The sequence below is a fragment of the Volvox carteri genome, assembly GCF_000143455.1.
Source record: "Volvox carteri f. nagariensis unplaced genomic scaffold VOLCAscaffold_76, whole genome shotgun sequence".
In the NCBI taxonomy this organism is placed as follows: domain Eukaryota; kingdom Viridiplantae; phylum Chlorophyta; class Chlorophyceae; order Chlamydomonadales; family Volvocaceae; genus Volvox; species Volvox carteri.
Genome location: NW_003307619.1, coordinates 38,825 through 49,815, shown reverse-complemented (window position 1 = coordinate 49,815; position 10,991 = coordinate 38,825). Strand labels below are relative to the sequence as shown.

The 10,991-nt window shown below is 53.9% G+C and overlaps 3 protein-coding genes across 3 annotated transcripts; all 3 read right to left on the bottom strand.

Moving 5' to 3' along the window:
• Nucleotides 1-4,202: 4,202 nt before the first annotated feature.
• On the bottom strand, nucleotides 4,203-5,676 carry VOLCADRAFT_107749 (uncharacterized protein). The gene is made up of 2 exons (XM_002957564.1): nucleotides 4,923-5,676; nucleotides 4,203-4,558 (listed from the first exon to the last, which is right to left on the bottom strand). Exon 1 carries the CDS (start codon nucleotides 5,523-5,525, stop codon nucleotides 4,932-4,934), a length of 594 nt encoding a protein of 197 aa, XP_002957610.1. The 5' UTR covers nucleotides 5,526-5,676; the 3' UTR covers nucleotides 4,203-4,558; nucleotides 4,923-4,931.
• Nucleotides 5,677-6,110: 434 nt separating this feature from the next.
• On the bottom strand, nucleotides 6,111-7,008 carry VOLCADRAFT_98705 (uncharacterized protein; the record flags this gene model as incomplete). The annotated part of the gene is made up of 3 exons (XM_002957563.1): nucleotides 6,111-6,444; nucleotides 6,543-6,818; nucleotides 6,863-7,008. The coding sequence occupies 3 exons, from the start codon at nucleotides 7,006-7,008 to the stop codon at nucleotides 6,111-6,113; spliced, it is 756 nt and encodes a 251-aa protein (XP_002957609.1).
• A 575-nt stretch (nucleotides 7,009-7,583) lies between these two features.
• Nucleotides 7,584-10,739, bottom strand: VOLCADRAFT_107748 (uncharacterized protein). The gene is made up of 5 exons (XM_002957562.1): nucleotides 10,425-10,739; nucleotides 10,056-10,263; nucleotides 9,509-9,621; nucleotides 9,019-9,307; nucleotides 7,584-7,973 (listed from the first exon to the last, which is right to left on the bottom strand). Exons 1-5 carry the CDS (start codon nucleotides 10,613-10,615, stop codon nucleotides 7,740-7,742), a joined length of 1,035 nt encoding a protein of 344 aa, XP_002957608.1. The 5' UTR covers nucleotides 10,616-10,739; the 3' UTR covers nucleotides 7,584-7,739.
• Between the last annotated feature and the right edge of the window lie 252 nt (nucleotides 10,740-10,991).

The following is a 10,991-nucleotide window of genomic DNA, read 5'->3' as shown; positions in this document are numbered from 1 at the left end:
GCGGGCCGGTGCGAGGCAGCAGGCGAGTGGGGCGGTGCGGGGCAGCAGCGGGACCGTGACAGCAAGGGGGGAAAGGGGAAGGGCGGGACAGCAAGGCGGGGAGACAGGCAGGGCGGAGACAGCGCAAGACAAACAGTAGCGGGGCTAGGCAGCATGCAGGAAATGGCAGGCCAGTAGGTCCTGCAGCGGCATGAGGTCAGGCGGGGCATTAGGTGGGCGGGGCGGCACAGCAGAGGACAAGGGCAAAAACGCACAGAACAGAGAAACAGAGAGGACAACAGATTGCATGCGCAAGCAAGGCAGTGAAGGGAGGGCAAAAATGGGGGGCTTGGGGGAAAGGCGGGCGAGGGAAGGGTGTAGGGCTTGGCGGAACAGGGGACGAGTTTCAGCTTTCGATGGCTCAAGAGAGGCTTGAGCTGGTTCAATATGTCCAGCATGCGCTGAACCAAGGGGGTACACAACACCCACCTACAATGCTACAACGATTCCTAGTCAAAATTATCACAGACGATGCTCGGCTTGCTTGGCCGGCTTAGTGCTGGGAGAATCCTCTTGTGCCGCGCTATTGGTTCTTGAAATAGGGTGTTGAACTTGATGAACTTGAAGGAGCGTTGCCCGGAGGGGATGTTGTTGCAAGGTTGTTGCGCTCCAGGCCACCTGCTTGCGGCCAGCGGTGTGACGCATGCTTATCTGACTTGTGCGGCGCCCGAGGATGTAAAGGAGGAAAGGTTCGCGCCAAAACCGGCCAAACAAGCCGAGCATTGTCTGTATCGCTTAAACTTATTAGAGATAAAAGGGCTGTAACCAGCTTTTTCTAGGATAGGTTCCCTTTGAGTACCTTTACAGATCAGCAAAGGCGTTAACTTTTCACCTGAAACAAACCCTTAGTTCAGCGCATGCTGGACAAAAACCGCATTTTAAGTCGAATGGTGATAACACAATAGTTATGCTGCCCTGGGACGTGAGCCGCGTCGTACTAGTTTTGCGCATAGGCAGGAGGCCTTATGTATGCCCCAAACGACCAACACCACAACTCATCCGACAAGGTTTGAGCTCACAGGGAATGTTCGTGGTATACGAAATTCCTTATCCCAAGAGCGGGCCCAAACTACTTGTCAGGAAACTAACTGTTCGCTTCCTTATATGCGCAAAACTCGAGTTTGAACTTATACTGCTTGGGTATATTAGATTTTGACGACTGTAAATTCTTAATTTTCGGGAAGGGGTGATTGTCCATCTGTAGGATGCCTCAAACGCAGGCTAGCGAGTTTCCGTGGTTCACATCAGAAGCTAGCACAGGAGCGTATCAAAAAAGCTATGATCGTCGTTTTATAAAGTCACACAACAATTGCACTAAAATGTCGACTTGCTATGCAAAATATGACCGTGGGTCACAAAGTCACAACGACACAAGCACGTTTGGCCCTCGGCAGCCAGTCCGCGACAACAATCTCCATTCAATCATACAAAACACTTATAACATCCACGTCAAGGAAATCTCCAAGCGTCTTCAAGCAGGGCAGGGTTAGATCGCACTAGGGTTAGATCGCACAACGATTCTAGGGTTAGATCGCACAACGATTCTGTCGCAAGGACATGGCTGGATGGCAGCGTTTTTTTGCAGAATAATTCCGAATTCGGAATAAAAAACTGTTCGTGGCAATTTAGAATAGATAATGTTCTGACCGTACAAGTTCATTCCAAAACCGCTAGAATCTTACAGGAGACATACTTGTTAACCATATCATAGTACTTAAATGCCACGGATACTGTTAGGAAGGTCACGCCCGAAATTCAACGAAGAAACGGGCTGTTTCTGACCGGACCAAACGCTGCAAAATATTCGGACCCGAAGCTCCCAAAGCGTGGCAGGCCATTAAAGCAGATATTAAACTGTACTGAAGCCATTAGCGATGTTAATGAAGACGGTGTAGAGGTCGTAGGCAATGTGGACCCAAAGCTGCAGCCAGCCGACGTGGTGTGTGCGTGTTGCGACATTCCCCGAACCCGACCCTCGCACGAACTAAACTGTAACTCATTGGGGGGTCTGGAGGGAGGCGGAGCTCCCCCCAGCGCCTTACAGATTCGGAATACTTTTATCCTTGCGACAACTGCTGGATGGCTCCACTGTAATTATCGCACCCTGCTTTAACTGATTGTTATGTCTTAACGTATTCCTCAACTTAATGCTTAACTGTCGGTTGAGTCCTTCGAGACCTTCCTCAATTTTGTCGGCCTTTGGACCCTTTTTGTCTCTACCTGCGGCTCGGACATCTTTATCGTGGAGCTCTGCATCAATGAAGCAGAAGGACTTCATTGATGCGAAGGACTTCGGGCTAAATACCTGGCGATGGCGGCTGGCTCATGACGGCAAGTTTCACCCCGCCCTTCACGTTTCCCCTTTCCGTTGTTACCCCTCCTCGGAATTGACCTCCTATGTCACGGCTGTGGTGCAGCTGGAGCATTCGGGCAAGCTCTTTCGAGAGAACACTTCCAAACTCAAGATGGCCCCACCCTGCCAATATCAGAAATTTGTAGTGTTCCCCGTTCCGCATGTGTTGGTCTGAGGGCTTCATCTTCACCACTTGTATGTCTGTATGATGGCACCCTCGTTGATCTGTGTGGATGCCTCGGCGTGCTTCATGGGTCCATCTCGTATGTTAGGTAGCTGTGTTGCCATCTCTCCGGGGGGAACTCTCGTGTGTTCACTAAGGCTCCTGGGTGCTGGTGGGGGACTGGGCGTTTTGTATTTTGGACGTCGCAGTTCACATTCAGTTTTCCAGGTGATACAGGTGGTTCTTTTCCTGGTAAGGCTGCACTTCACCTGGCAACCCGTACATCCACCGGCTCAGGACATCCTGAGCTGGGTGTTTTTACAATGTTTTTACGAGAATATCGAGAATGAGCAGCACATTTTGCTGGACTGTCCGGTGTACGACAAAATTAAATCTGATATGGATTTCCCACACTTCAATCATATGAAGGACGGCATAATATGGGAACCTGAACACCTGGCAAGCATGCTGGAATGTATATGGCCCCACCGCAACTATATCGCTCCCTTTGGTCGTTGGTCTCCTTTATCACTTGCTTTGTTTGAAGTGCGAGGTAGATGATGGTGCTTATAAATTTTAATGGATGGACGCATTGTCAAGCAGCATCAGACATGACCTGTCAAGCATCATAGACTTCACAAACCCAGCAAAATCAACTGTCTTAATGCCTCCCACTTTGAGCATGGACCCCACCACAGAACCGTGGCTATCAACGGCCAGGAGAAGAGTCCAGCTTCCTGTGTGCATCATAACAATGTGCTGACCCTTGGGTGCCCATCCATACAAAGGCACAAGCCGCTCACTGAATGCACACTCATCGATACTGACAATTCTTCTGCTGGTCTCAGCAGCATGGATAACTCTACAGCAGCACTTCCACTTCCATACATGTGTATCTCATTGGTGCCTGGTTCACTTGTGAGAATACCAGATCAGTTCCAGAGCCCGCTGTATTGTATCAACACACACTCCAATGCCAAGCATCTGCAATTGATGCCTGAGTTATTCGTGTTGTGCACGGCTTGGCTTGTAGCATGGCCCTTATCAAAGTCTTGATACGGCACACTTTGTTCTGCACCCTGCTAGAGGCCCCATGGTGCCATGCCCACCCGCCGCCTGCCTTGTGACCAGGGTGTGACAGTGTGATCAGGTCCCGACAGGAATGGCACTTGTGCTGAAAATCCTGACAGGCTTTGAAAAATGCTTTCGGGCAGACCCGATGAAAAAGGGGGAAAATGCCAAACGGCCATTGGGAGCCCCCGACGGGGCCGGGGACCCGACGGGGTTAGGGGTGCTAGGACCACCCGATCGGGTGCCATGGGTCGTCGGTGGGCCCTCCAGTGACGGATGGCTACAGCGATACATAATGGTATTCATACAAATATAACTGGATGGAAATATGTAATGTATTCGTTCACTTTGTTGCCTCTTCTTCTTTATGAGGGGGATGAAGAGGAGGACGAGGAGATGTTCCTCTCCAGTCCTACGGTGTCTAAGGGTCTCCTTGAAGAGCTCGGGTTGTGATGCTCACAGGCAGACGTGCAGGCGTGCATGTGTTGCTGTGTGTGTGTGTGTGTGTTTGTTCGTGCGTATCAGAACTGTGAACTGCAAACTGAGAACTGGAAAGTGTGCATATAAAATACGAATAAATGTAATTTCAAGTAATTACAACGAAATTTCGTTCTTGCGTTACCCGACAGGTTTTGGGATGGGCTATCAGGGCACCCGACAGAAATTGAAAGATATGCAAAAACGCTATCGGGTGGGCCCGACGGGCATGGGAAGGGGAAAACCGGCAACCCGACCATTTCAGGAAGGTCCTGTCCAACCCTGCTTGTGACCGTGGCCTCCACAGCGGCTTGCCACCCCACCCCACAGCAGCGACATGCTCAGTGGATGGCATGCCTGGCGGATGTGCTGCATTGCCACCGCTGCTGCTGCTATCTAGGGAGCCGCTGTGGGAGATGACATGGCCACCTTTCTCCTCGTGCCAGGCCGAGGGCCTGCAGCATGCAGCGGGGAAAGCAGCAGGGCCGTGTTGGAGGTGAAGGGGCAGGGAGAAGTTGGCCAAAAAACAAACCGCCCAACGGCATTTGTCACAATCTGATGGCACACAGAAGCCAATACTCGGCATGTGTCACAGGGAGCCCTGGTGTCATGCAGCATCGGTGCATTCAAGCGCAAAGCTCAGACTCTTTTGCAGCAACCATTGCAGCAGGCCCTGCCGCAACCCATGCTTTGTGTTGTGTTGTCCGTGTTGTGCCATGCCGAGCCACGGATAAAAATAGCTTACACCGCACTGCACTGCACTGCCACCGTGTAGCACCCCCACCCCCCACCTCCCGGAGACTCCCACAGCACACTCACTTGCAACAGCTACACGCGCTGCAGGGGCCGCCGCTGCGACTGGTCATCCATGTATGGGTACCCATGCTCTAAGGTGAGCATCAGTCCTGGTGTGGAGGGGTCGTCAGTGAACAGCTGCATATCGATGCACTGCTGCTTGTAGTTGTAGTAGAAGATGATCGAGGTGAACTTGTTTGCAACAATCTTGGCAAGGTTCGGGAAGAACTCCATCAGCAGCGTGCCATCGAGCTCCACCCAGCCGCCGCACCGGTGCCGAAAAATCTCCTCTTCCCGTAGCCTGCTGAAGCCGTCGTTCGGCAGCCTAATGTTGACGAGGTCCACGTGTGGTCCCTCCCAGAAGTCCACCGTTGCCAGGTACGGAATCCCAGCGTGCACAAACTTGAAGTGCTTTGGCCTTCCCCAGGATGGAGCGCAGGTAATCAGCTCCTGCGCCGTGTATCGGCGCTGCTTAAATTCGTTGCTGCCTATGAAATCAAAAATAACCTCATCCAGCAGACACACGTTCTGCCGCCCGGCGGGCTGCAGGAACAGCGTTTGGAGATGCTCTCGGGCAGCATCGTGGCCACCCTGGAGGCGCTCGTCACCCGCTATAGCTAGCGACATCTCTACTCTATGGTTCTAGGATTGCATAGCGCTGCCAAACGTTTTACGCAGCTCAGCGTCCAGCAGCTGCTAGCAGAAGACACAAGGCCCCAATATGGACACCAACCAGTCTTGAAATGTTATACTTTGTTGTGGTGACGTAAGGGCAGCATGGAAGTGAGCGGAAATGGTTGCGCGGAACCGCTTTTGCGGTGTGACGTTGTGTAACGACGCAAGGCCCGTCTGAGCATCCCGGGTTATGCCTTTGCTGTGTTACAATGGTATTGAGACCATTGTACACCGTTTAACACAATGTACCCCATCCGGGGACCGGCTCGCTCGGAACGATTGGGAGCATTAAAAGATGCTGCGCAAAAAGTTTGGTGCACTGCTTCTGCCCGCCATTCTCGATGAAATTGTTACGCGCTTACTTGACGTCACATAAGTTCTTCTGAGTGCTTATATACATAACAGTTTGCAATAAGCATTGTCCAGGTTGTGCAGACCATAGAGAACTTGCACGTCGTCGTGTTGCCTGGATGGAAGCCCTACCAACACTCAACTCATGGACGCGGCTTTGAAGGGTCCAAACCAAGCGGAAGCTATTCAGGAGCTGGGTCGGCGCGCAGATGCCGAGAAGGCGAGGGCAGAAGCTGCGGAGGCCCTGTCAGAAGCTGCGGAGGAGCAAGTCAATTTTATGAGGTACACGATATCCTTATCAACTCTGATGGAGCGCGACATGCTGTGCGCTCGAGGTGGTACTTGCCGCGACTTCTGCTGACACCGTTCATGCTCCACGCAGCGCTGATCCGGAGTGGCGCACTTCAGGGGTGGAGTCATCAGTGCGTCCTCATCCGCTGTGGCCCCAGGTAGGGTCGGGCCGCCGTCAAGTAGCATAGGGGCCAGGATCTTGCGCAGCAAAGTAGTGAAGAAGATAGGGCTGGACGACAGGCCCATATGGGCCCATATAGGCCCATATGCCCATGCATGGGCATGACACGGTAGCACCACTGCGTGTTGCCCATGCTGAACGCGCACCGTTGCATGCTCTCTTGGTCGGCCAGCTCAAGGCTGAAGAATCCGGACACCATGTCGAATGAGTAGTAGTATCGCTTCTGCCCCACAGGTGGAGCGACCGAGTCCAAGATGTCCTGGATGTTGCCCATCAGGTAAGGCTGCAGCTTCAGCACCTGGTTGAGGCGGCACAAGTCCACCACACATCGCAGGCCGCCCGACTGCTTCTTGATGCTGGTCATCAAGAAGCTTCTTGATGACTGCTTCTTGATGACTGCTTCTTGATGACCAGCATCGGTGCTGACCAAGGGCTGGTTGACGGCTCCACAATGCCATCGGCCCACATTTTGCTGATCTCAGTGTCAGCGGCTTCCCACTCGGCCTTTCCCATACAGTACGGCAGCATGTATACGGGCACAGCGTCACCTGTATCCACCTTGACCTTTACCCATGGGTTCTTGCCCAGCTCCCGGTTGTTTCGTGCGAACATGTAGAGCTTTCAAATGCTGCTAATAATTTTGGTAAGAGTGGAATAATTTTATGCCAACGGGAGCGTATTGCGCATAATCACATCCAACAGTTTGGACCGTTTCGTGCCCTGCAGGTCGGGGCTAATGCACTCCTCAAGCATGGCGTGCAGCTCCTCATCGGGCTCAGGAGAGGGGAGCCGTGCTCGTGCCTCGGCGCCATGCTGCCGTGCAAGTGTGGCATGTTGCGCCAGTCTCAGGGCAAAACATTCATGCGGAGAGTGAATTGAGTCACAGGCAGTCTGGGCGCTGAACCTGGGCTACTCGCATGGCTCCATGCAGGCACTGTATGCAGTGACGGTGCTGGCTGTGAAGTTGCCGCTTGACAGCAAAGGTTGGATGAGGCGCATGGATAGACTGAAGGCACAATGATGGCGGGGTGGTGGTTTCAGATAGTCTGTTGTGCGCCGGTCAGCAGGGGTTCGGGGGTTGTGCAACCAGATGTGTTGAGTATGAGGGTGCGGTGGCCTGACAGGTCGATGCGGGCAAGGGTATCCAGCGTGGTGGAGGTGAGACTGCAGAGACGTTGGGTGCAGCTGTACATGCTCATGTCAGGGTGTAGCATGCTTGCCAGAGTTACATGCAGGCCTTCAGTGCACAGGCATGATACGTAAGCATAGGAGTTAGACCCACAATGGCGCTTGTGGTGCAGGATGGACCAGTTCACTCGCACTCTGGGAAAAGGGGGGTCATTTTACCCGTAATTTTGGGTCAATCCACCCGTAATTTGACAGAAATTACGGGTCCGTAACACGTTACGGGTCCCGTAATTTGAGCACAAGGATACAGGTGAACATTTACGGGTGAAGACCCAGTGATTACGGGTGGATTTTACGCGGTGCTGGAGGTTAATTACGGGCGCATGTAACCAATTACACGCAAAATTACGGGTGAAGACCCAGTGATTACGGGTGGATTTTACGCGGTGCTGGAGGTGAATTACGGGCGCATGTAACCAATTACACGCAAAATTACGGGTGAAGACCCAGTGATTACGGGTGGATTTTACGCGGTGCTGGAGGTGAATTACGGGCGCATGTAACCAATTACACGCGAAATTACGGGTGAAGACCCAGTGATTACGGGTGGATTTTACGCGGTGTTGGAGGTGAATTACGGGCGCATGTAACCAATTACACGCGAAATTACGGGTGAAGACCCAGTGATTACGGGTGGATTTTACGCGGTGTTGGAGGTGAATTACAGGCGCATGTAACCAATTACACGCGAAATTACGGGTGAAGACCCAGTGATTACGGGTGGATTTTACGCGGTGCTGGAGGTGAATTACGGGCACATGTAACCAATTACACGTACAATTACGGGTGGAGACCCAGTGATTACGGGTGGATTTTACGCGGTGCTGGAGGTGAATTACGGGCACATGTAACCAATTACATGTACAATTACGGGTGGAGACCCTGTTATCAGGGTTACACAGGCAGATATTACTCTGTGATGTGACGCTTACTGCATGTTAAATTAACGATTGGTGAATACTTGCGGCAAGCCTCAAAATGGACGCACACCCCTTGTCAAAGTAGCCTAAGTCTCAGTGTGCTTGTGGACCAAGGCGCTTTGGACTCACAACGCCGACCAGCCAGCCTGACAGCCTGATGCATTCATCTCAACCATCGTCCTCGAAAACAGTGTTCATGTCACCCCCCATACAGCAAGTGCTCGCCAAGGAGTCTCACCACCACTTGCAGAGTTCATGCCTACTCCTACGGATGAAACCCCCGATGCATGACATGTACTGGCACCTATTGGGATTGGTCTGTCCCATCCTGCCTGGGGCCGACATGGTGTGTGCACCCCCAAGCGCTCATCACTGCTGCCATGTTACTGCTCACTTCCACCACTGTCGCTGCTGCCACTGCCACTGCTGCTGCTGCTGCTAGCTTCGCTATATTTGCCCGGGTCCTCCGAGCTGGACTCCTCCCCAGCGCCAGCGGCTAGGACCTCTTCCTCACCAGCATCCGACCCACCCTCCGAGCTACCCTCCTCTGTCCGCCCCCTCTGCCCTCCCTTGCCTGCACCACCCTTCCCTGCACCTCTGGTGGTCCCCTTGCTTGCACCCCTGCCCCAGCCTGCACCCTTGTTCCCCTTCTGCCATTTATTTCCAACCTTGCGCCCCGACCTCGCACCCAGGTCGTCGTCATCACCGCAACCCCGCCTGCACTTGCCAGCTGCACCCTTAGCTGCTCTTGGCACCTCGCCGGCCCTCTCCTTGAACGCATCATAGTCGGTGGTATCCTCGTCCTGTGGTGGGGGGGCAGCAACACCCAGTGCTTACGTTCAAGGTAAAATATCAGGGTAAGACCCAACAAGCTGCCCTGACATTGAAAGTTGACATAACCCATCAGCACCCCTCGACCTTGTTAAACATGCTCCCCAGGTTCCAAAAGGGTTACAAGGCAGCCCTGGTTGCAAGCAGTCTGGAAACGAGAAAACACTCCTCACCTGAATTGCATCGTTCTCTCCAGACACCAATGCCTCCTCAGCTCCACCGCCTGTGTTGCTGTCCACGCGCCCTGTCCCGCGCCCAGTTCTCCCACCGCTGCTGCATCCACGCCCTCGACCACCATGCATGCCAGCGGCGGTTCCGGATCGCCAAGGAGTCTCACCACCAGCAAGTGCTCACCAAGGAGTCTCACCACCACTTGCAGAGTTCGTGCCTACTCCTACGGATGAAACCCCCGATGCATGACATGTACCGGCACCTATTGGGATTGGTCTGTCCCATCCTGCCTGGGGCCGACATGGTGTGTGCACCCCCAAGCGCTCATCACTGCTGCCATGTTACTGCTCACTTCCACCACTGTCGCTGCTGCCACTGCCACTGCTGCTGCTGCTAGCTTCACTATATTGCCCGGGTCCTCCGAGCTGGACTCCTCCCCAGCGCCAGCGGCTAGGACCTCTTCCTCACCAGCATCCGACCCACCCTCCGAGCTACCCTCCTCTGTCTGCCCCCTCCACCCTCCCTTGCCTGCACCACCCTTCCCCGCACCTCTGGTGGTCCCCTTGCTTGCACCCCTGCCCCGGCCTGCACCCTTGTTCCCCTTCTGCCGTTTATTTCCAACCTTGCGCCCTGACCTCGCACCCAGGTCGTCGTCATCACCGCCACCCCGCCTGCGCTTGCCAGCTGCGCCCTTAGCCGCTCTTGGCACCTCGCCGACCCACTCCTTGAACGCATCGTAGTTGGTGGTATCTTCGTCCTGTGGTGGGGGGGGCAGCAACACCCAGTGCTGACGTTCAAGGTAAAATATCAGGGTAAGACCCAACAAGCTGCCCTGACATTGAAAGTTGACATAACCCATCAGCACCCCTCGACCTTGTTAAACATGCTCCCCAGGTTCCAAACTGCTAGGTTTTCTACCTGGGCAACGCCCGCCTCGCCCTGCCTGGGACCCGTGCCGGTGTCCCCCCCTGCGGTTGCTGCTGCTGCGACGCCTGCTGTGCAGCCGCCACCCGTGCCACCATCCACGGCATGTGTGCCCATGGCAGCAGCCTCTCCGCCACCCACCGCCTGTTCGTGGTCCCCAGCGGCTGCTCTCGCTGCTGCACCATCACTGTCGTTAGCCGCAGTATCCACTGCCTCAGCTCCCACTGCGGCTGCCACAGCACCGTGGTCTGCAGTGATAGTCGACAGTCGCAGGATCTTGTCCAAGACCTTCTTCTGAAACTGCGTCATGAAGTTGCTGGTGGCGGCCGCCTTGCCAGGCGCGGGCCCGCCGATGGCCAGGCCCTCCTGGCTGATCCCGAACAGCCTTTGAAGTAATACATTGCATTCTGCTCCTTGAACATGCTAGCTGATATCATGTTACCTCCCAGCTCAAAACTAAGCGGTATCATGTTTAGGCTCTGATGTTCATAGGAATCCCCTAAAGCACACCGGAGTTCAATTTTGAAAGTCTTGTTCCATTTTCCAGCTTATGGAACTATA